This window comes from Acanthopagrus latus, chromosome 9 (genome assembly GCF_904848185.1).
Source record: "Acanthopagrus latus isolate v.2019 chromosome 9, fAcaLat1.1, whole genome shotgun sequence".
NCBI classification, from domain to species: domain Eukaryota; kingdom Metazoa; phylum Chordata; class Actinopteri; order Spariformes; family Sparidae; genus Acanthopagrus; species Acanthopagrus latus.
Window position 1 is genome coordinate 3,350,198 of NC_051047.1, and position 26,430 is coordinate 3,376,627.

Genomic DNA, 26,430 nt, shown 5'->3' on the forward strand with positions numbered 1-26,430 from the left:
GATCAGATTTCCTCAACATCCTGCTGTGGATTGAGCTGGAAAGGATGGACATAAATAAAGTGGCTGTAGCACGCAGTAGCTGCAGAGATTGAACTGTGGGATGTGTGCACTGGTGCAGGGCAGCAGTACTGAGTACAGTTATGAGTAGCGCAATATCAAATCCAGTAATTATAATAGTTTCCAATCCCAGCAATGCTTACTTGCATGATATCAGCATGTTTTTTGTTTCAAATTATTTTTTTTTTTTGCAGTGGTGAAAACCAAGAGCATTTTATTGCACTGAAGTACAATTTTGACAGCTTTAATTACTTTCTAGGTAAGAAAGAAAACCAATAATGAGTTTTTAAAATTGAAATTGGAATCTAACTCTAATCTAAATCTAAATTGTAATTTTAAAATGTAAACAAATTGAAATGAGTTTGTTAGTTTTTATCATTATTATTATTAATATTATTAAACTGTGATATTGCTATTTTGTAGTAACAAGTAAAACAACTTATTTAGTATGAAGACAGAGACAATGGAGAGCTGTGCATGTTGGGCAAGTTACTTGGAAAAAAGTTGTTACCTTAATTCCTGTAATTTATGCCAGCTCCTTCAAAGTACCTTACATCAAGTCAAAATGTGTACTAGCATAAACAGGTAGCTTAGCCCCGGTGACTGTGCATGATCTGACATCCCTGCTGTGTTAGTGTTGTTCCCGGATCATCATATTTAATGTTAATCAGGGCCATCATTGCAACTGAACAACCAGTTGTAATGCCAAAGCTTTATAACCCAGGACAGAGACCAGAAAAAAATTGGTTACATGGGAGAAGTTATCAAACACATGTTTAATGTTGTAAGGGTTTTCCTAAACCCTACCGTATGGGTTGTTGCCTAAACCTAACAACGTGTTTTGGTTACCTAAACCTAGCCAACTTTTATTTCTTGCTGAAAACCTAACCAGATGTTTATCTTGCCTAAACCTAACCAAGTGACAGATATCTTTAAAGAAACAGTGTTTTCAGAACAGAGTTCCGCACTGCCACACCAACAGCTATAAGAAAGCTAACCAGCTGCTGACTAGCAAGGTCAAAACACACTGCTGTTAGGTTACTGGGAGGCTTGTGTTTAGCAAAGGCTAGCCAACTCTGCACATCTCCTGTCCCTGTGTTGAGCCAAATCCTTCTGAAACTGATATCAACCCTCCATCAGCCTAGTAAGGTAAAAAGGAGTAAGCAATAAGTAATTAGTGAATTTCAAATGTAATCTTTTACACTTTGTCCTATAAAGAGAAATTTGGACAGTGAAAACCTGTTAAATCACAATGACCTGTTTTTATATCTACAAAAGTGGCGATATGTCCATTGGACATCACAGAAGATGTGAGATGTGGGTGTAGTTGCTTCAACATTGTTGGAAACCACCTGTGATGAAGTTATTCAGTCAGTTATGAGTAATGTATATCACATTTTGAATTAGATACCCAACACTGGCAGTTCATTGGTGTGGCTTTTCAGAAACCCACTATTTCAGGTATGTTCTGACCAGGTTCCCATTGCGTCTCCCCTCCATGACTCATTTGTTTTCTCTCCCTTCTTTTCCGACTCTCTCCTCCCTCCTCTCCCCCTCCTCCAGGCATCACGCCCCCGAGCTCTTTCCCTCCCCTCACCTTGCCTTCTCTTGCTCCTCCTTCTCTGCTTCCCGAGGTCCGCAAACCCCTACCGAGCCTCCGAGCCCGCAGTCAAGCTGTGACACGCCATGGAGGAGGCTATATTAGGCCTATCACATCCATAGACTGCATATTGTTTTCTTCTCACACAACAGAAACAGCAGACTATAATTACTTTGATTCACCCCCACTGGTCTGTGTGGCTGGAAATAGTTGCTTCATGAAGCTGCTGTAGTTGCTCTCTGTGGATGGTGGGAGAGTGGATGACCTTCCAGTCATACATTTACTCAACGTTAATGAATGACAAGTGACTGCTCCTTAAAGAGGGCAATCACTTTCAAACAGGATGGGAATGGAAAAGATGACATGACACATTTGTGACATTGTGAGAGCTCCTTTAATGTGTTCTTTCCCACGATTTTTTTTTTCTTCCCCCATCTGGAAAATTCTCATGACCATTTGTCTCTGGACTAAACTGTGACAGAAATGTTGAAATACAATTTCACCATCTGGCTGCTAATAGTCCATGTAAGGATTCAGCATTGGTGGTGTACTTTTGCACTGTATCATAGTAACATAGTGTTCCTTGTCAAATGGCCAAGTGCTCTCCCCCGTTCCCTTACCTCTGTTGGGGTTGGCGAGGTGAGCTGCAGTTCCTCTTGACCATCTGCCATTACTCCGGCCACCCTGAGACAATAACAGGCCGGTCGGGGAGGGAGGGCAAGTGGGCGGAGGAAGGATACACAAATATGCCTGCTTATAATTATAGCCTGACACCTCAAGCTATCACACAACAAAAGCTGCAGCTATTTCTCAGGGGTATTTATAATTCATCTTTTAGTTCCTAACTGAAGCACTGTTATAAATAGCCCATCACTAATTCTAAATCTTAAAGGACAAATCAGGTGACAGTCTGTATATTTGTTAATGTCAGCCCATCTCATTAAAGAGCAAAACCATCAATAGATGGATCCAGCAATATATTGTTAAAAAGGTCTCAGGGGAAATAAAATCAGAAATGCTTCTTTTTGTCTTAGTCGAGTTGACAGGCGTGTACCTGTGTTTGACTGACAGCAGCTGGCAGACTGAGCGTCAGTAGGGAAGAACACAAGGTAAACAAACCTGCGCTGTAGCCAGCATGTAATCGGCAGACTGCTGTTGTAAGGAGCACATCGCTATTTAACACCGGTGACGTCAGCAGGTGTATTTGCTGTGTTTGCTCCAGCAATTTGCTAGCCTGCAAACAGACAGACGTTTCTCATGTACATTATTGCTTGGTTACTGATGGAACTCTATGTGTCCATAGAGCACCATCGTAAAAGAGATTTCTGTAAATCGGGGACTCTTAGGTGGGGGCAGTGGGAGAATCTATTGCACATATTCAGTGGCCCATATGATTCTCACTGGATTGATTAGGCACCATCTCTGCGCTCGGTACCTAGTTTTTTTTTTTCAAAAATCATTGGTTGTCGTTGCAGGCTGCTGTCTGGCTCAGTGCGGCCATGAATCTATGATAGAACACTAATATTACTGTGTTAAGCGATTTCCTGTATCAAAATAAGTTATTAAATCACTGTAGATAAACTCCTAACAGTATTTCAATAGTTCATTGCAAAAGTAGAAATATCAAATAGAATTTCCTGCCTTTTGGTTTTTGAGTTTTTCTCTGGAGGGAGAGCACAGGACAAGTGATTTACAGAGCAGATGTGTATGCTGTAACAGACTACAAAAAATGTATTTAACTTAAGATCTTTAACATCTATAGTTAGAAAGGTTGTAATGATAGGCTTGGAGCTGAGAACTACAGAAAGGGTAGAAAAGTACTACTGGTCTATGGAATAATCCACTGAAAAAATGCTTAAATATAGAATATACCCACCCTTATTCTTTAATTCATACTTTCATCTCCCTCTTTCTAGTTTTTGTTTCATAGTTTTAAATATATATTGAGATGTTTGGATTTGATTATGAGTAAACTGTACACTACCACCTCCTTGAGGAGGTTGTGTTTTCATTGTGTCCATTGGTTTGTTGGTTAGTTGGTTGGTTTGTCAGCAGGGTTACATAACAGACACTGAGCAGATTCGGTTTTTTTGTCCTTTTTGCTTTCTCAGGGAATAATCAATGGATATTGATGAAAAAAAACAATTCTGGATTTAGGTGGCTAGCATCCATGAGTGAGTACAATTTGATGCAGACCTAGGGAGCTAAAATTATGGCTAAGCAGTTGTAGGTGGCTGACACGACTGTCGAGTTCGATATTGGATTAGACTTGAATTATTAAATGGGGAATCTTAGGCCTTGGCGGAGGTATGCGCTCTACTGAGTGCAATTCTAGTTAATTTTTTTTATTTGATTAAACACATTGAAATATGAGTTTAACATTTCAAATATATTCTGGCAAAATGTATTCAGAAATATTCTGAATAGTCACTATGTAAAGTAGGATTGTTGAAATAATGAATGTATTTTAAGTGACTTCATATTTATTGCAGAGCAGAGAAAATAGTGCAGCACAGCAGTGACGATTCTCGCTCCCCGCTGCTTGGCAAAGCAGTGCCATCCCATCCCAGAATGCACTGTGGCTGCGTTATGTAAGAGGCTGTTCTATTCTATTCTTAGCTCTACCTCACTGAGAAGTAACAGTGCTGGTTGCCTGAGAGTCAAAAGCGCAGAGTTCTGATGAGGCAGGAATCATCACTGAGGTGAGAACCAGCACAGTGGGCTATTCTGCCATCAGGCTCTCACACTGGGACACGGGCAGGACGGCATGCCCATTTTTGGTATTTGGAGGAAGTAGAGATGTATAGGTGGGTGTGCGAAGGAGGGCGATTTATATATTTAACATTACAACAGGAAAAAGATATATGAATAGTACTGTTTTGGAACCCTGAAATAGGACATGTCAACACTCAATAGACTGTATTACTTCTTTCTTCAAACGTTGCAGTGGCAGATACAACCACGTTACAGCTTTCACACACTCACACTCTCTCTGTTTTCTAACTGCAGTGGATGACAGACTGCGTCCATCTTTACATCCAGCCTTTCTTTTAATTCCCATCTGTCATGTGTATCCAGTGTGTCACTGGCCCCCCCGCCCTCTTCTTGATCCCTTAGTCCCCAACTGTCCAGTGTTTTCTTAATGGATGCCCAATCCTATTATAATAATTTCCTGGAAAGCTCTGCAGAGACACAGAGATACATATGGTGGACATGTGTCTGTGCCGGGACAATAGCCTGCAGTCTAAAGATGAAGCATAACTTGTGTGTTTGACGCAGGATAATGAACATGTGATCGGGATTGTAGCTGCCATGTAGGACACTGAGATTATGTCCTGATTATTTTTTCCTGGAGCTTTAGGAAACTAAGGGGAATTCATTGTTGTGGATCTAAATAAAAACATGATTTGGACACAAACTGTATCATCAGTAACGTGGAGAAAAGTTTGAAAAGCATTTTAATATTTTTTGAATTTCAAAGTGTCAGTGGGTGGAATTACTCCATGTTATGTGAATGGGGTTAGTGAAACACAGAGAATTATCACCAAACTATCCAGCTCCCCTCAACTCTGAGGATCATTTCAGTGTGTTTCAACTCGTAGTTTTGGTTTTAAGGCCCGCAACTTTACTGATTTTGATTCACTCTTACCAGTCCTCATTTACCAGGTTTGCAGTCTGGTTATCAACCGGCTCTGATGAACCCACTGTACACCACTGTAACCCCCCAAACAGCAGACAGACAGAATAGCTGGTGAACATAGCAGGGTACTTTTGACAGTGGAGAGCCAGATATTTCCCTCAGATCAAAAATAGAGCTAAAAGAGAGTGTTGGTCTCATTAGGTAGTCAACACACAGCTCCATAGCACCAAAATAACCACAGAAGTTCAGCTTCATTGCAGTTCATTGCAAATTCAGTGGGGGGCAGATACAGCCTAATCAAGTCTCCCCTCCCACCTCCGGCTCCTCAATTTTTGTAATTTTCTCAGATAAACTCAGAATAATGCTGTATACCCAAATCGATCAAAGAGTCTGCCCTCACAGCCACTTCAGCATCACGTTAACTAGATTTCTTTTCAGTGGGTATTTTTTCTTGTGAGGCGCTGGTTGCAGTGGTGTGGTTATGTTCTTATACTTCAATAGACACCTCATTTCCGGTCGCAAGGCAATACTGGACACAGTAACTATAATAATGTAACTGAAATCCTTTTAGAAACACGTTATACTCTGTTATAGCTATAGGTGAATATAAAGTGACTTTTTAACATAACTTCTGTCGCCGGTTTACTCAAACAGTATCTTAGTGAATGATAATGTTACTCTGAAACCGTCAGACATCTAAATTAGCAACGTGTTAGGGTTAGTGCGTCAGTGCTGTGTTCACAGCTTGTTTCTGGTGTCCCTGAAGTGGCCAAATAATTATTGCAGGTCTAAGTTCTACTTTCAGAAACTTGCACAGTATGAGTATATGCCAACTCCAGTGTTTTATAGACTCATTGTATAATAGCAGGGCTTATTTTGGATCCAAACAAACTGTCGAAATCCAGAATGTAGAAAATTAGCTTTTAAACAGCATGTAAATCTTTATTTAAAGCTTTTTTCCACATCGTAAAAATTTGCTCACAATAGCTACTGTCCCGTTGTAATAATACCACATCAGTTCTGTCACAACTGTAAAGTTACTGTTTTTACATTCACGCACCACAACAAAAGATACTTTGAAATCATTTTATGCAAGCATTTCAATCTGATTCACTTTAAATTTCAGTTCCAAATAACACAAAAACACAATTCTGCAGACTCAGTTAATGTATCGATCTGCCAGTTGTATCACCACCTTGATATCAAGCTGTAATTGTAAGATTTTAAAGAGTTTTATTTCCTTTTTATATTCAATGTACATATTGTCATGTATTGAACCGTAAGCGGCTGCAGTTTACTCGTCATGTGCATGTGGCCTAAGCATTTAATTCTTAAGAGGACTGAAAAAGCCGACGTACCACCTTCAAGTCATTTTATAATGTTTGTTCCAAACTGTGTTCTGACATTTTCTTTTTAAAGTGCCAGCGACTCAGCAACAGCAAACCTATTCCCACATAAACAATGACCATCATTCAAGACAGATATGAAATGGAAAGACTTCATAAATGTCACACATGCAGCTCCACTTGTACTTTTATACAAGAACCAAAACAATCTACATGCTCACCCAAAGTTAAATGTACCATGAACCTAATTACCAGACTGCTGTACATAGTTTTATTTAATACTACAACAAGATGATGAAGAGAAAATCCCCAAGTTTCTAAATGTGTTAGAAGATCAATTGTTCATTGAATGTGGCATTACTAGTCAACATATAGCATGAAACATGAAATATTTTGCCTACAGTTACAATACTGGTGAGAGTTTATTAAAGGAAAATGCATTTAAATTGTCTCTATGCTTACATCTCAATGCTTACATACCTTTTTTTTCCTTAAATCTAAAAAGTCATAACTTGTCCTGGGCCCTGTGTTGTATCAGGCTTTTGCAGAGCACATTTCCTCTCCAGTGCACAGTAAAATCCACACAACCACAAGCATCCTGTTTGTAGTTTGAAACAAAGCCAACAAGGTGAGCGAGCTCTGACGACATTGGGAAATTATTAACATTGTTTACACTGTAGCAGACAGACAGACCTGCAGCCTGTGGCTCCAGTCACAACAGGCAGTGCCGCCGGTCGCAGCTTGTCTGGGCTCAATGGAGGTTTGAGACCCTCTGGGAATGGTTTGACTGGTTCAGTGGGTGCCTTTCACACAACCCTTTTTTCTTTTCTCCTGCTGCACTGTAGCAAACTCTGCAGGAGCCCTTAAAACAAGTAGATGCCTTGTCTTTATTTTTATCTATATCCTCTGTACTTATATTATTTTTTTGCCCTTTTTTTATTCCATTAACATTTGCAACATGTAATCATAAGAGAACATTCACAATTTGAAGAATTGTAGATTTGATGGTTGGGAACTTTAAAGAGAGGTCATTCCCTCCTCCTTGTAACATGATTTTCTGACATTTAACGACATTTGTGATTTCAGCACTTAACAGATGCAGAGAACCAATTAGGGAAAGCCCAGCGCTTTCTGGCGCCATGAGAAAGTGGTGGAATATGTTGAGGCATTCAGCTGGCACTAGAGTGCCACATTAACCAGCATGATTGGCCGTTGAGAATGTGTTACAGTGGTTATTTGACTCAATTCAGGCCCCTTCTCACTCCAGCTGTGTTAAATATAGCAGCCTGGTCTTGGTCCAACACATCCTCATACCTAAAAGACTAAATGTATCGCCTTCCAATGACTCCTGGTATACTGGACCTTTATCATACCCTTGCAGTTTAGTCAGGCCTAAGCAAGAAAACTTATCGTTCGGTTAAGGAAACAATGTGGTTTGACTTGAAATAACTATGCGTTTATGTTACTTCTGTAAGAAACATAGTTTCATTATGTTCCTAATTCAACTTAAATACATTAGTATGTGAGAATAACTCACTGTTGACTATTGCTTTTACACTGGACACAGATAGCAGTTTCCTGGGTGAAAGTCCTGTGCTTATTTGACCAAACCATCCGTCCCCAGCCTCCTTCCGGTATGGACTTTTTTCTATTTTGAAGACATTAAAAACGGGTTTCATAAGCTGCTTTCACAGTCAGTCTATATGATTGCTTTTCTGAGGATGGCCTTGAAAATGGATCTTGAAGTGGCGCTCTGGTGCAGGAGTGACGAAAGAGGAAAGTCAGAATCAGGGTGGACGAGGTGGTCGGATGGGTCATATACAGAGACTGAGTTTGCGTCCTGTGTGTGACCTTGAGTTCAGACTGATTTGTGTTATGTTACGTGAGTAGGTTACTTATAAGTTACGTAAATGATGTGACTGAATGTAGTTATTTGGTTCTTAGCATGATCCATTCCTAAACTAAGTAACTTTGGTGCCTAAGCCTTACCAAACTGTGATCACTTCACAACATTAACAAAAACCCCAAATCATAATATCTCAAAATATGTGAACTGTTTGTCAGCAAGCTTTATTTTGAAAGACTAGCTAGACATGTTGTCTATGTATTAATGCTAACTTGACCGCCAAGCCCTGCACATGCGGGTAGGTAGAGCATCATAATTTGAGGCTTAAGGCCACTGACCAAGCTGATGTATTTGACGACTGTGAGTGAGAGGTTGTTGGTGTAAGTAAAATGGGAAGATCTAGTTGTTGTCTTGTAGTCTTTGTCAGCCTGGTCAGCTCATGGAGCTGGTTCCTGTTCCCATGTTTGGACAAGACGCACACCGCCACAGTTAATTAGTGTAGATGATTTGCCACCAACACAGTTGTATGAGATTTCATTCTGCTGTAACACCTCACAAATTATCACTCTGGCTGTGAAGACGAAACATTTCTCACATTTGTCTCTAATAATTCATTTCCTAAAGCATTTGTAAAAACCTGTGAAGTTGCTGGGGCCACACACATAGCATTTCCCTGGACTATTAGGTAATGCATGAGCTAAAGTATATTATACGTGAAATGTCAAATGACATCATCAGTGACCTTTAAGATTATGTCTGTAAATATTGACTATTAGGCATCACACGTATCAAGGCAGTGAAAGAACACAAAGGAGAAGTCATAAAAAATAATGAGGAGGCACGATGTGTTTAAAGGTTTGAACCAGAGTTATAGTGAACAGCTCCTTCGCTCTGCTGTTTTTAGTGAAACTCATCGAGCTTGTCAGGACATGTTGTGTGTGTTAGGCAGAGACAAAAAGGAAGGAGGTAAAGGTGAGCGAGTGTTCGAATACTGCATAAATGTTACAGCCATGAATGACACTGTGTGGTTGTGCGTGTCACATCTCTCAGTCACACAAAACGTTACATCAAATGACAGTGTTTAAACCATTTTTAGTGATGAATCAGAGAGTTAACACCTGAATCTGCAGCTCCCCTCTGCAGCTTCACCTCATTGTTTTGTACAATGTTACTGTTTTGGTTCAGCCTCACCAGAGCGCAGAAATTGCTGTTGTTTTGAAATGCATCTCTTTTCAGATATAACGCTCTGACAAACCCACTGTACACCACCTGCTCAGTACCAAACAGCAGACAGAGTTGGACACTAGTTTTAGCTAGTTTACAGTGTGAAGTTCAGCTGCTAAAAGTCAGATAGTTCCCTTAGGAGTGGGTAGTGACCAAAACCAGTGCTGAGAGTGAATATTGGAGTTGGCCAGGAGCAGGTAGTAAGAAACACAACTCTAGCAGAATGATAATGTTCCTGCATCACTATTAGTTGTGTAATAAGCATTTGTTTGCTTTAAGTGCGTCATTACCTATCGCGTTGAGACGGTGCCCTTTTTTGTAAGTCAATTTCCGTTTCCTTCAACTAAGTACTTTTGAAAGTAACCTACAATTAAGTGCACAAGATGATCTAAAATCTTTGAGCAATGTTGTAGTCATTAGGAACTAATGACAAAAATGGACTGCTACTATCTTTCTGTTCTCCTGTGTTTAGAGACAAGATCCAACCTTTATCCTAGAATGTCAATATGATGAATTAACCAGCCAGAGTGAGTCACTATTGGCATTCCAAGAATATGCTCAGTAGTTTTCTTTTAATGATAAATAACAATTATGAAGTAAATATAATTAAATATTCATTTACACACAGCTAAAGTAGATGTGTAAAGACTGAAAAAAGTTACCCAGTTTCCAGAATAAGAGGCTCAGGTGTTCACTTCATTCGAAGCAAACTTAAAAGTACAAATTTAAATTGGGTTCATATGCACACACAAGGCTTTCATGGGACAGTAGCATCCAGAAGTGCAAGCATCTTTTAATCAGTGCCTCCAGCAGCAGTTCAAAGTTTGAATGCATGCCAAAGGAGATCGTAGTCCAAACCTCTCCTCCCCCAGAGGTCTGTTGTTTGTGTTTAATCACCATATACACCTTAGATTCGCCTTAGTATCCTGGTCAATCTTGTTTTCCATATTTGCTGATTATCATTATCATTTGCAACAGCTCCACACAATCAGAATAAATCATGTTTGATGGGGCCAAGCTGGAAACACAGTTTCTGGTGATTTAATCCAGGTCTTGGCAGTTGGGGGAAAGGGCTTTTTTTCCTCAAGCAACTACCATAACTTTTTTTAAAAAAAAAATACTATTAGTTCAGTTAATTGTATGTAAAAAAAAAAAAAATAAAAAAATATGTTGATTTAAAAAATTAAAGCTTGCTCTGTATCCTTCTCCATCCAGACTTCAGTGACCAGCTGTTGGAGGTGGTTGGGCTGGAAGGGGCCATAGAGATGGGACAGATCTACACAGGGCTGAAGAGTGCAGGACGCAGACTGGCTCAGTGTGCCAACGTCACCATCAGGTGAGAATCTCTTTCAATCCATCCTCCTCCCTCCTGTCACCTTCTCGTCATCATTCTCCATCTTCCACTTCATCTGTCTCGCGTCTCTATCCTCCCTCCCCTGCCTTTATCTTCCTTCTGGTCAACCAACTGGAAGCTGTTTCTACACAAAATGGATCTCCACTTTATCCATGTATAATCAAAAATGTATTCATTTTGAGTGTTTTTGCCCATTTGAAGGCTAAAATCCCTGCAGTATCCAAACAATAACATGCCTGTACCTTATGAATTATAGATTCCAACTGCGTGCTCTACTAAGTGAGCTGGTGGTGCCGAGGACTGACTCGCAATCCCAGAATGACAAATTATCCCTCTCTAGCGTTAGTGCCAAGTTCAATGACTACTTGCTTTCACATAAAGCTGATGCCAATGAATTTCTTACCCTTACTTCCTCTTTTGTGATAGGAAGGACCATTCAGGTTGAAGATATCTCATTTTAAGCTACTGTTGTCTGTCGCTGTCACTTGTGATGGACACTTGTTTGTGGACAGTATGAACCAACAAAATGCAGAAGATACACAAGGCAGTACAAAGTGAACTGTATACATGTCCACTATCTGTGTCACTGTCACTTGTTTCTGGCCCCTAACCATAGATTCATGTAGTACACTAGATGCAGAATGGGAGGATCAACAATGACAATTGCTCACCTGGCACAAACACAAAAAAAGTTTACCAGCTTCTGGGTTTACTTCCTGCATTTGGCACCCACTTAAAATGTGCAGTAGTGTCTCCCTTGCTTGGCCCCGCCCACAAGTTCCCACTCATCTCACAGGCTTTACGTTCTGATGACATTACAGATTTTCATTCATCATTTTTCTGGGTCTGATGAAAGTTCAGAAATATAAAACCTCTACGGCTCAAAAATTCATAATAAAAAGAGTCTGACCTTGTTTACAGTTTGAGGTGTCCTGTCAACAGTTTAACAGATGCTCCTCTAGAACAGGTGTATGATCTATGTGGAAGATGCCCTTTGGGCTGCAGGGAATTTTTTGTTGCAATATTGTATGTGGTCTCTGCAACCATCACATTTATTTGAACGTTGAATATGAAACATAATTAATCATCTGATGTGTCCAAATTAAAATGTCACAGTGTAAAAGCAAGCTTACCTACTGTTTACCTTTTATTGGCATTGTTGTACTATTCGTTAATACCTACACATTCTTAAACTACAGAAACTACATATTCATAAGCTGTTGATCCATCACAGTATACATATTTGTGTGTACACCTGAAGATTTTCATTGGCACCTGATTGTTGCTGTTGTACACATGACAATAAAGTAGCCAACTTGAACGTGAACTTAATAGTTCTGTTGGGACCTCGAGAGTTTGGAGAAAATACTTTATTATTTAATTGAGTCATGTGTGTTATGTTTCTCCTCTTGTTTTAAGGTTGTAGCTACAGGTAATGAATGTTATTTAAGCTTGTAACTGCTTTAGCCTTCTCAAAAAACAAAAGCTGATTGGAGAACCTTCCATTATTATCTTTTTTTTTTTTTTTTTTTAGTCACCATATGCAAGATTTAGGTGCTAGCAAATGTTTAAAACTGGCCAAAATAAACATATAAATGATCTGATATGATTAGCATATTTGAGCCTGGATTCACTTTTAAATGAAATTCTATTCAAACACAGTGACTGAAGACCAGATGTTTTTGTTGATCCTCCAAACTCAGCACATGTAGCTCTGAAATGAGCCAGTTACTGTACCAAAGGAGTGACATTTACAAGTCGCTCTCTCACTTGTTCAGCAAACTGCCCCTAATATTTTCCTAGACCAGAATTAAAAGGCCATTCATCACGGTCATTCTCCCATACTGTGTTTCTCTAGCCAGAGAGGCATGCATGAAAGTCTTAAACCAACTTTGAGAGTGTGTGTGTGTGCGTGAGTGTGTGCGTGTGTGTGTGTGTTTGTGTGTGTACAGTGGCTCTGTGAGTTTAAAGAGTGGGGGCCTGTCTGGGAATGGGTCTCATGGGAACAAAGGGTGCAGTGTTTGACCCCGTCCTGGGACAGTGTGAACAGGCCTCTCATGCCTCAGAGGTGTGTGTGATTTGACCTTCACAACCTCCAACCCCACCCTATCCTCCCCCCCTCTCTCTCTCTCTCTCTCCCTCTCTCTCTCTCTCTCTCTCTCTCTCTCTCTCTCTCTCTCTCTCTCTCTCTCCTTTCTCTTCACAGGACATCGCGGCGGCTGCCCATGCAGATCGATGGCGAGCCCTGGATGCAGCCCCCTTGCACGGTGAGAGTCACATCTCAATCACTGCTAGCACCTTGAACAATTGTTTAAAGAAAGGGATTCTCATAGGGTCTAAAACATGTCGCATTGGAGACCCTTGCCCAAATAATACTGTACATTAAAGACCCCTTTGGGTTCAAGAGACCTCATCGAGGCATTTGGTCCAGAGGCTCCCATTCCTTAGGATTTTTGTATTTTATAACCAAATGCATGCTAGATTCATAAATCCGCATACTATGTTTTGCAGTCTGGTCAAGAGTTTGGACATTATGTCAAAAATGTTAATGCACTGTATTGCTGCTGTGTTGTATTGATATGTCTGCTGAAGTTAGCATGCTAACCAGCTAGCTTCGGGCGATCCCGTCTTTGATACCACTTTGTAGCACAAGAGGTACTAGACAAACAAAAATCCTGACAAAAATATTTTTACACATATTTTGCTCACTAAACATCAAAATCCAACCAAAAAAGTAACTCTGGACCACCATATGAGTTGGTGTCTACAAAACTGCCTCTTGGGACATGTAATGTTACCACTCTTGGAGGGAATGAAGTTAGAGACTGATGCCATCCGGATGAACTCAGGACTCAGATATAAGCAGCACCTCAGGTTTGACCTGTGCCACTGTGTCAGTCTGTATAGGGTTTTAGAGTCTTCTAAGAGTCCGCCGGATGTAAGTGGGCTGCCACTTATCCTTGACAACTGATAAAGTCTGCTGTTATCCAGAACAGGAACTCAGCATTTGTCCTGTTTTGGTTCATTTCCATGCATTTGTCTATCCTCCTCTGCACACCACTGGCCTTAACCTCCAGTAAAGTCGTGCCAGCAGATATCACTGACTGCCTATATTCTTGATAAGAAAGGAGGAAATGAATGATTATCTCTTCATCCTCGCAGCATTTCAATCATTTTTCATTTTGGCATAGTGGACCTTCATGGAGGCAGAACATAAAAAAGCTTTTTGTTATTTTGTTATGTGAGTTATTTCCAAGGCTGCAGTGAGAGATTTTGCAGCAGTCAGTAAACTGAGAGCAGATTGGTGTACACACCTTACCTTTATTGTGTCCTTCTTTATTTGATTCTTACAGGTCAGGATCACACACAAGAACCAGGTCCCCATTTTACTGGGCCCGCCACAGAAGACGCCATTCTTTTTCTTCAAGAAACGCAACCGGAGCCGGGATTAGGACACATGCATGTGCACACAAACGCAGATACACACACATACAGTACACATAGGCACACACACATGCCACCCACCATATAGGCAGCTCCATCAGATGACTGGTGAACTGTTCCCAGGCTGGAGTTAACAAATGGAACATTCCATAAGTCAGGATGCCTACAAATATTTAATTCCCAAAGGAAGCTGCAATGATGGCACCCGAAATGAAATGACTATCTGTCTACAGTATCGACCTATTCCTGTGTAACCATCACCCGCTAGTCTTGTCTCCATCCCAGTCATGGATTTAGTCTCAGCCACTTGCAGCAGCCAAGTCTCTCAGTCCCAGCCGCCCCCTGCCCAAAAAACTCAGCCATATGCCAGTACTGCACTGCCTGCTAAACATGACTTTGGAAGCTGGGATTCCCTAAAGCCCTTGAATGGATAAAGGAAGTGATAGTGAGGGGATGGTGAGTTAAAGAAAGAGGTTGCATGAAGGAGAAAGGAAGCGCTTCAACACACTACAGTAACAAAGGGAAGAAAGTGAGGGTGGCGGGGCAGTAATCATGGTTGTTTACAAGGGCAGGGAGTAAATAGAGCAAGAGCCACCTCTTCTTTAAAACACCTGTATGAATAATGAAAGAGCGGTTGCTTGTAAGGGCGCTCACTCCAGGGCCTCCCCACAGACTGACAGCACAGTACAGCCGAGGAGAGGAGTGGAAAACCTCATCCATTATTGACTTATTTTGTTTGTGGGTTATGGCAGTGGGGCTTAACAGTGGCCTGAAAGAGAGGAAGAGAGCTGGAAACACGCAGGGATTTTAGCCTCTCAGCATCACTGGCCTACAAAAACATCCTTCAAACCATGTCTGCAGGCTGTTAGATGATCTGGCTCTAGACCTCAGGCAGAGGAAGGACCTACCTAGCCGTGCACACTTATCTCTACATGACTGGATGGAGTTTAGATTAAGAGTAGAGATTTGAGACAATAGCTGTGTTACGTGGACCCCTGTACACAAATAGAAATGAGAATAATTGCCCAATCAGAATAAAAAATGCGACTGATTCAGTCCGACCTAATCTTTATCAGTTTTCAAAGGGATTCAGCCAGATCGGAAAGGGGTGGTGTGAACTTTCAATAATCTGCTCAACAGGAAAATACTACCATCTAATTATCACACAATTGGATTCTTTCTCTCTGGTTGTAATAGATATATTCTTTCTGTGCATCTCCACCTCACATGGAGGAGTAATTGTGGTTGGCAGTCAGTGGTTCTCAACCTTTTCAGACAGCCCAGAAAAATCGGATCAGAGTCTGCAATTCCTGTCCGATTGAGACAGAGTCCGACATTTATGTTGGTGAAGGACTGAGTGTTACCCTGTCAGGCATTTATTACCATGGTTACAGCTTGACTGTTTACCCTGAGCACTGGCATGTACAGTGTAGATGTCCATTGAAAAGCATTGTTCTATGCACACAGATATAAAGTGAAATAAGATACACATATATGTCAAACCTACGGTTACACCAAACTCATACAGAACTGGAGTTACATCAAAGCAGAAAGCACCATGTCAAATGAGGCGACTAAACCTGACCTGAACCCAGGCATCATTTCTGAAATTTTGGATGAAGGGCCCGGGATCCATGCTCTAGTCCTAACCACCAGGTTGAGAACCGATGCATTAGTTAACATTGCTTCTGACAGAGACAAAAACATGGCAGTAGCAAAGCAGAGTAGTTCTGTGGCACAGAAACAATCAGTTGTTCCATCTTGAAAACTGTAGTTTTGTGATATTTCAGCAGATTAGACCCTTCTCAGCAGGCAGAAGTTATATTAAACAGTTTAATTGAAATCCGTAATAAGAATGATTTCGATCTGATTTAGGAATTATTGTCCATGTAGCCACAGCCATTGCTTTTAATCTTTGCTATTCTCAAGAAACTCCTCTGTGGTTGGTGAACAACACGACCATCCAAATCGAATCGACAGCAGCTCCTGTGCAGCAAACGCCATCGGACACTTCAAGTGGGTCAAGGTTTGAAATAAATCCTCTCAAGGGTATAACAGAGGGCCCCCAGGGTTTTTATTTACCACAGCATTGACAGGGGAACTAAATTTATCCCTCTATTTCAGGGAGGGTATATCTCTCCTCCAGTGAAACCTTACGCCTAATTACTGTGTCAAACATCAACTCACAATGTCAAGTGTGCTGTCAGAGTGCAAATCCCAGAGCCTGCCCCTACTGCACTCATGAGTTGTCGTCGGACTACGCCAAATGAAGATGTGACGGTAATGAAGAACAAACAGACAAAATGGGATGGATTGCGTTTTGAACCAGAGAAGATGGCAGATGGATGTATCATTCAGATGAGCTTAGTTCAGTGTTTATACAGAATGTATTCATATTACTGTCCCCACAATATGGCAAATTATATTATACAGTATGTGCAGACAGAGTATATGTATATTCCTGGAAAGTAGGTGTAGCTCACATATACTGTACACACGAATGTGTTTTTAATATATCATTGTTATTACTGTGGAAATGTTAGCTTAGAGGGGTTCAGATCAGTATTCCTCACTGTATAGAGCTGCCATGCTCGCTCTCTGAAGGCAGTTTTCCACTCTGTCTAATTCAGATCATTTTACATTTGAATCTACTGTTGTATTGTCCTCTTTTCTCAACTTGACTTGCTTTTAGAAAAAGACAGGAACAGCATAAGCTTCACAATGACAGAATGTGTGACAAAATAATCTCATAGTTCACATACTGTTTCAGAGCCGTCCATTCATCAGCGAATGGAGCTCTCTGAAGTGCTTGTATATTTGTTGAAAGTAGAGCTAGGCCTTATTACAGATATATTGTATTAACGCATGTGCTGGCTGAAAAGAAACTGCAGGACAGGGAATTGTGAGTTTGAGGTCCACAGCTATGCTAGCAGCTCAATGAGGCTGCGCTTAGCTGTGAGTAAATGCTTATATCAGCAGGCTGACATGCTCACGCTGCCAATGTTAAGAGCAATGTGTAAGATATGGCCAATATTTTAATTTAATTTGTATGTCAAAGACGTCCATGTATTGTGTCGCAGAAATGTTGAGTGAGGTTAGCATGCTAACAAGCTAGCCCCCTCCTGTCTCCAAATACAGCTCTGTACCATAAGAGGCAACAGTCCCATAGCCCCTGTAGTTTCAGCTTGGAGATGCTGTATATGCCAGCGGAGAGTTCGCTAATCAGACAAAATGTCAAGAAAGGAAATATTTTTACACCTATTTTCTCTTACTAAACAGATAAATAAAACTGTAGGCGACGTGTTTGAATTTATGTTTCTCCCTTACACTAAACTAAAATGAGCTTAATTGCCTCATTAATCCCTCTGTGATCTGAGTTCATGGTCCAGGCTCTCTTCAGTCTGCTATAGCGCCTCTTGGCCACTTAACCAAGGATAACTACAGCAAACAGTGTAGTTAGCATCAGTTAGCAGTTATAATTTTTTTTGTTCCCTTCGAACTTCAAATTAAACCTATACATGTTCATGCTGAACAAATAATGATTGCCATGTTTTCCATTGTACTGTCGCATGTAAGCACGCTAATGCTTGCGATGCTAATATGTTCATGTTTGCACAAAACACAAAGTGAAACTAAGGACATTGGTGTTCTCATTAGTTTTGTAAAATTATCAAAGTGTTGGACAAGTTAAAACTTTGACTTGATGTTGGGCCGGGATGAAAAAATAAGATATCAATTGAGCTATTGCAGTTTATCTTATTGGGTCCAAATTTAAAGTCAGGAAAGTCAGGGGAGGAGTTAGGAGATATCCTTTGATGGCCATGAATGTCTGTACACAATTTCACGACAGTACATCCAGTAATGATATTTTAGTCTCAACCGAAGTGTTGACAAAAACAGCATTACCACCCTGAGAGCCATGCAGAGCTAAAAACAGCTTCTCTAGTACCAAATTAGTATCAAATACATTTTTCAACTGTCAAATGTCCCATTCTGAGCAGTTTTAAGAAGTGTTTATGTAAATAAAAAAGGAATCAACCAGTATTTATCAGACATAATTCTTTATAAAATATATTGGCCTCAGAAAAAGGTCATAGGTGAAAGTGATGGACCTTGAGTTGAGATTATTTCATCACACGCGCTTTGTCTAGGGTCAAGAGTTTCATGTTCCAGAAAGTAACATAAAATCTGATCTTTATCCAGGCCAGCGAACACACGCTGAAATCTTCTAAATGTAAAACTCAAAGAGAATGTAAATCTGTGAATGTTAAAACTCAAATGATCTCTGAGATGTGAGTTAGACGTTTGTGGAAAACTGTCTTGCACCCTGCTGAAATGTAAGCTATGACAGTGCAGGGCAGAGGGAGACTGCTGAGATGTTCTGATGGTACAAACTGAGCTCCACTGTAGGGTCAGGCTTTGATGCCTTTAGACCTTGGTTCCCTTTAAAATACACTGAGCCATGAACTCTGGCACCCAGGCCCCATGAACGCAGGCCAGTGTATCCTAACACAGTGTCGATATTTACTGCGCCCAGGTGGGATCTTTGTTCCCTACAAACAGCATCAACATCAGCAAATAAAAGCCATGTAACATATCTGTCATGACCTTAATACTTCATCAACACTGTGGATGTCACCAGAGAAGAAACACAGCACACCATAATCTTTGTCTGCTCAAACTGTAGTTGTCCCAAATGGAGCCTGGGCGCCAAGAGAACTCAGTGAGAAAAGTGTGCATGTTTACAGTTACTTTACATTTATTGAAAGAATGGTTTTAGACAGTTATATTACAATTGTATATATTTGTTTACAACATTTTACCTGAAGTTAACTTTCATCACCGCATGCCTGCTGAAACAAAAGGAGAGTGAACAAAACGCAGAGTGTGGATCAGACTATTCAAACTTATTTCTTTGCTTAAAAAATTCAAACTATCCGCTAAATTTATTTGTTGTGGTTTTCTTTTCTTTTTTTCTTCTTTTTTTTTCCTGCATGTTTATGATCATGTGCAAGAAGAAGACGGTTAAGAAGCTATTGTGTTACATTAAAAAAGAAAGTACAATTCCCAGATGAAGTTTCCAATATTGCATTATCCATCTGTAATTTATTGTCCAATCAAAGGGATTAGCATCACGAAAAGCCCACGCAGAGTGTGTCTGTGTGAAATTCCAATGTGTGTCACAAGTCATGTCTATTCCTGTGCTATGTGAAAGCAATTTGCCTTCACAGATAAATGGACCGGCCGTGTGCTCGCAGGGCTCACGAGAGAAGAGCAGATATAGTAGATATCACCACGTGGCGTAGGCACAATGATGAATGTAAATTACTGAAAAGGATTTGCTTTGACCCCGATGGTCAACGGCTGACCCCCAGACAAACAAAACACAGACAGTTTTATCAATGTGTGCTAACTCAGCATGTTTGTGTCATCCTCACCTTCAGTTAGCATCAGAACTCAGGGTAATGGGCTGATGTAATTTGCTGCCGCTGATCTGGCCTTTATTAAGGAGGTGTCCATTTTTATCTGTAGGTTGAGTTTCCTGGGTTTCCTGAGTTTCAAAGGGGTTAGGGTTAGGGTTTTCTTTCAAAATAAGGCAGTAAACCCTATGAAAAAAGACCAGAACGTACAATGTGTAAATCCGTCTCTCTTGCCTGTATTTGATTTTTATAGGCTCAGTAATCTCCACAAACAGCTGATCACTGCAGTCTTTTGTAGTCTTTCCAGCTGCGGATTAATACACATGTGGAGCTCTGAGTTTTCTGTAGAAGCTGAATGAAGAATGTGTAACAACATGAAGCAACATGTCACCCAGTGCAACAGTACTGCTCACAGGTGTGTTTCTAACAGTGTTTGGACAAAAAGAACACTCAAAATCAAACGTTGCGTGTAGCGTTTGCTGCAGGTAATTTAATTACATGTACATTGGTCATCACATAAATCAACACAAAGGCACATATTTTCTTAAGTGTCAAGTCTGTGCATAAATTAAAGTTGACTAGATGTGTGATATATTACAGAGGACAGAATAATCAAGTAGAAATGCGTTTATGTATAATACTTGAACAATAAACACTTGAAAACAACTTCATGTTGTGTAGGAGTTACCCATAATTTTATATCTAATATTATTTACTATATACACAGAGAATCAACATGACAGAAAAAAATCTGTGACACTACATGGAACCTACTATGTAATATAATTAGATGAAAAATACTTCAAGTCTATGTTTTAAGTAAACTGTTTTATGAATGAACACTGAATACTAGTTGATACTAAGTATGGCGTCAGTCATTGGACCTTTTCACAAAAAGAAACCTAATTTATCAGCAGACTTATCGCTTGTTTTCTTTTGCTACAATTTAGACAGTGGATAATTGACTGGTTGACATTCATTAGGCCCATGTAGGTCACCAGGTTCAGCAATGAGATAATCCAAACAGCCAGACATGTTAAAAACATTTGTCTCTCGAGGGATGACATCCTATATGATTTTTAAAGCGCAAATTAGGAAAGAGGATAGAAGACATCCGACCATGATCAGGAGTCTCACAGTGATGGTTCTCTCTCTCTCTCTCTCTCTTTTTTTTTTAAATAGCATGCAGTGTATTGTTGTCACACCAGAAATATCTGTATAGGAATATATCTATCAGGTACATTATTTATAAGACCAAATACAATGAACAACCAAACAAGAAAAATGAACCTGAAATGCAGTATGTAACCCAGGTAAGCTGATTTTTAAACAGGTTGAATGCTGGTGTAATTCTCCCAGGAGAGACTAACTTGACATTGGAGAGAGTTGCATGAAAATATTGATGACACTGTTATGTCATTGCTTTAAATATAGAGCTGCAGCTAGAAGGAAACTAGCTCAGCTTAGCATGACACTAGGCGCAGGGATAAACAGCCAGCCTGGCTCTGTATTAATTTAAACTCTCGCCTACGAAGATCATTAATCAGCCTGTTGTATTTTGTTTAATCGGTGGACTTCAGGATGTAACTATTTTTTCACACCGCACAGAAGTTCTCAGGTCTCACCCTCTGAGAACTGCTGACCGCTGTCTTTGTTGCCTGGCTCCGGAAAAAGTTATGCAACACTTTCCAAAGGTAACTGCAGTCAAACCTAAAATGTAAAATAGAAGAAGCTTCGCTCAAAGAAGAGAAGTTCTGACCAACTGCTGGCCACGTGCCTCTCACCACTCACTACTAATAACATCTACATTAAATCTAATATTAACACTGATACAACAGATCCTGCTCAGGTGCAGCTACATGCAGTTTGTACCTGTTTTCACTTTCTAACAAACAGCTACAACTATGTAACACAACCAATAAAATATTAGTTAGGATATTATGTGGTGTGACTGTAAGGTTAGCAGTCAGGGTAGCCATCTTGAAATGTACATGAAAAGTACCAAATCTGAATTATGGGTGGTATGCACGTTGTCAGTTCTGCTGAGGAATCTAATCATAGTTGGTCTCCATGCAGGACCACAGATTCTGACATTTCTACTTACTTACAGGTGTTGGTTGGCAGGTTTTCTAACTTTGCTTGAGAGTCAAGCTGTTTGCCCCATTTCCTCCCATCTTTATTCTAAGATAAGCTAATCACTCACTGGCTATCTCCCCCCCACATGTGTCTCTCCGAGACAGTTCCAACCAGTGCAGTGCGATCCAGCTCTCATTCTGGGACATAATGGCAGTATTGGGTGGCATCGGCATATAGTTGCTCTACATGTACACTAAATCATCAAATCAGAGAGAGACAGTTTACAGAGTGAATCAGAAATCAGATACTAGATATCGCAGTAGCAGAGTCATCACACAGCTTCAGGGGATTATTACAGGGGCTGAGAGGCTACTGTATATAACCGAGAGGACAGTTAATCTAATTATAAACTCTATGTCTGTGATATGAACCTTCTCCCTCAGGGTCTGTATGGTAGGGGACTCTCAGCCCACAGAGGGTCAAGGGCAGACTGTCCCCCATGCTGTCCAGGACCTGATTGGATGAAAGAGGCTGAAAATCAATAGTACCAGCCTCTGCAGTCTGCCCTGTGTCTGTCTCTACAGTCTGTCACCCTCACTGTTTCTTAGCTGGCATTTTGATGGAAAAAAGAAACGTTTCATCAAATAAACAGCGATGGTTAAATATGCATTTGGTCCTTGTTTTCTTAACTTTGCTCACAGATTCATGTTGACATTCTGGGATTTCTGTGTAAACTGTTTGGATTTGGATTGGACCAAAGCACATCTATTTACTCACTTGTGATCTGATCAGAATGTGTTAGATGCTATCTGTTAGTGCCACCTGATAGAGGCCGACGTCCGAATTTTTAATCTTAATGGAGTGTTTGAAGACAAATACATCCAACAACAACTGTGAATCCCTGATGACATTAAACAATCACATTCGGAAATCTGTGATGAGAGCGACTGAGTGAGCAAACAAGCAGACAATGGTTTGAAGAAGACATGCTTTTCCCTGTTGGACTGCTGGACAGAGTTCCAAGGTGGACAAAATAACAGAAACATCTTACAATATGTTAGTTTAGTTTACCTTGTGCTGATGTAGTGTTAGCAGAAATACAACGTTACAAAGTGGTGCATGAAGTATTCAGATCATTTACTTAAACTGGCAACTTTTCCTTCAACATGTCATGATGAAGTCAATGTTGATGGCACAATGTAATGGATATGGAATAATGACCTCATCAACGTCCAGACTGCCCCCATGTAGACCTCGCAGTCACTGTGCAATATTGTCTGACGCCGGGCACAGAAGCTTCCAGGAAGATGAAGGTTGACTGATGGTCCAGTCAGGCTGGCAACCCGGCAGCAGTCTTATCTGCTCTCACATCTCCATTATAAACTCAAATCAGTTATCTGTGTTAATGTGTTGTTGGTCGGTATGATGGGGGTCTGTCTGTTTCCACTTCAACTAAAAGCAGCAATGCCGCAAAACAAGAATTGAAAAAGTTGCTCATTTAAAATGAATTAGTAATATCATTGATGCGTTTGTAGGATTTTGCTGATGAAGTTGGCTGGTGTGAGTGTAATGCTCACATTTGTACATATCATAAAGAATGGCAGTCAATCATATTCAATAAGCTAATATTTTGTTTGTAAAATCAAAATATGTAAGTAAGTAAAGTTACAACAGTAATCAGATAATTGTAAATTATATTTCCCTTTGAATCTGTGTGGGTTAGAAGTATTAAATATCATGAAATGGTCCATCTACCTTAAATTTGTTCCTCAGAGTAGTACTTAGTTACAATCAGGTATTATTTATTGCTGTGCTGATGTGGGTGTTCTTGTGGCTGTTTCCTTTCCAAACACATACATATGTAGCCTATATTTAACATTTAGCTTTAAATAGCTAAAGGGATTGGCTAAGTCAAAGGCTGCTCTTGTCCCAGTGCCTATGAAATTTATGAAACAGGCAACTCAAAATGTGTTCAAGGCTTAGAAGGTAATATTAAACAAAACTACTTCCAGCACAGGTGATGTCAAACCTTTTAACTTTACATAATGTGTGCTGTTAACGATGTGTGGTGTGATTTTTACCCCTGCTATTGAAAAAGCTATATGATGGTAGGCTAATGTTGGTCCACCTTCAGTCCAGACTGAAACCTGTCAACAACTCTAGAATCTGTTGTGGAATCAGCTCTGGTAGCTCTGTAGCCTCGATGTGCAGTCTGGTGTCAAGCGTGCTTTGTCTCATAGACGTACAACCTTGAATGTGAAAGAAAACTCCCCGAGAAATGACAATATTAATGAGCTAATTACGAGGAAAGTTTTGTACCACCTCACTATTATTTGCAGTGTTCAAATGTTCTGATCCGCAGCCCAGTAGCTTCCTACGGAGCCACCAGAAGCAGAGCGATAGAGAGTGAGAAAGAGCAAAAGACAGGGAATCAGGAATAAAAGAGAAAACGTCAAAGAAGAGGGAGGTATTGAATTAAGAATGGGAGCAAGACAAGGGAGAGATAATAAAAGAAAGCATGGTTATACAACTCAGAGCCTCAGAAGAGTGTGCCTTTGGCAAGGCTTCTTGAGTACGGCTGCTAAGATAACAAGGCAGGAATTATCTCCCAAAGTGCTATTAATAGCAGGCAAGTCACATCTTGTCCCTCAGTGAGAGCGCATCCTGCGCCCAGAGGCACTACTTCCCCATTTTAGCTCTTTGAAATGTGCATTTTGACAGACATTTGCAAGCAGACTGCTACGACTCTCAATTATGATGCTCTCACCCACTTGTGCCTCGTCGCAGTGGTTGTGGATTTAGCTGTGATAAGAGCAAAGATCGGGTTTTCTGATGGGCTATAAGGACATTAAGAATGATAAAGAATATAAAATAAAATAAAACAAAATCTCTGTGTTCAAATGTACTGTAAATGTATAGTTTGTGTATTGTTTATGAGACAGTGGTAGTCACACGGTCATTTTACTAGTTGTTCGGGAGCTGTTAATAACATCATCAATGAACTTTAAACCTCTGATTTTGAAGGAGAAGTTTGGGAATTTTACATATGAAAGTTTGTTTATAGGTTAGAGACAGACAAAATCTCTGAATATGTATGGTAGTCAATGGAGAGAGACTATGGAGACTACACACTTGGCAGTCTGGTAAGTGATGTCATCAACACCCATAACTGAAACACTGGTCCTACATATTAGCTAACTTGCGGAAATAACTAACTCACCTTACACGGCAGCTTTTAATATGGTCAGACTTGTGATTTTCACCCTAATAATTTCTCTGTGCCGAGGTGATGGCAGTGTTGGTGCTGGTGTTGTGCTGTATATCAAGCAAGAGTGTAGTGTAGTTCAGTGTTTCACAAAAAACTACATGGTATTTCAATCTCTTTGAAAAACCTTTGTGACTTCCAGATTGATCCTTTGAATTGCCTGACAATATATGTTTAATTCATGACACAAATTAAGTGGGATCAACTATATATTTGTCCGTCCCCATTGAAAACTGTACAAATCTTTCCAAAATAAGTCCCCAGGACTGCACCGATTTGTACACTGGGGAGACAAAATAATCTCTCTATGAACAAATGGCACAACACAGGAGTGCCAGCTCCTCGGGTCAAGACTCTGCTGTCCACTTACATCTGACGGACACAAATAAAATAATAAAATAATATGATCATCTTGGCCACAGAAGACAGATGGTTTGAAAACTGGATTGACCGTCTTGGAACAGAGGAGGTGAGCTACAACATTACTTACCCACAATGCTGTACTGAGTTCTCTCCCCAGACCACCATTCACACCTAGGCTAACCTAGCACTAGCAACCCACATGAAGGCTGGTTAAGTTAACGACCCACAAGCAGCCTTGACGACTCTGAAACTCAGAGCTCACATTTGTCCTTAACAACTCTGTAAGGACACTCCCACACCGTCAGAACTGAAGAAGCCTCTTAGAGGAGAGGAGAAACGTCTTAAAGAAACTGAGAAACGTCCAGTTGCCTACAATACAGCAACTGGAAATGCGGAGTTAGATTTTAGAGTTAGAAAGAAGGTAGCTTACCAAACCTCTTTTGCCCACTCTTCAACTCGGCTAGAGTCTACAGTCTCTGTTATTCACTCATGACAATTCCGACCAAACTGTCAGAGATCCAAGTTGCATTATGGGTAATGTAGGCTCCAGGTTTGGACAACAAAGTAGGATGTGTCGAATGAAAAAGACAGTATCTCTGGTTGTGATGTAGCAATTTGGATTAAAAATAATATTAAAGTCCTATGCCTCTGACAGTGCTTTAGGAGTACAATGCTAAATACATGGAGTATTCCTTTAATAATGTTAAATTGGACATCTAAAATTCAAGGAAAACACAGTAAACTCCTTTAGCTGAAAACAATAATGTGATACGATCAAATTCTTTACAGCACCCT

At 40.3% G+C, this 26,430-nt stretch overlaps 1 protein-coding gene across 3 annotated transcripts in view; it reads left to right on the forward strand.

Moving 5' to 3' along the window:
- The window catches only part of LOC119026113 (diacylglycerol kinase beta), a 121,333-nt gene extending 98,668 nt beyond the window's left edge, over window positions 1–22,665 (forward strand). For all 3 annotated transcript variants that reach the window (XM_037110228.1, XM_037110230.1, XM_037110229.1), the window contains 3 exons: window positions 10,929–11,049; window positions 13,274–13,334; window positions 14,421–22,665. In XM_037110228.1, the coding sequence (XP_036966123.1) occupies window positions 10,929–11,049; window positions 13,274–13,334; window positions 14,421–14,519 (281 nt within the window). In that variant the 3' untranslated portion in view covers window positions 14,520–22,665. The remainder of the gene's footprint in view (window positions 1–10,928; window positions 11,050–13,273; window positions 13,335–14,420) is intronic.
- The last annotated feature ends 3,765 nt before the right edge of the window (window positions 22,666–26,430 follow it).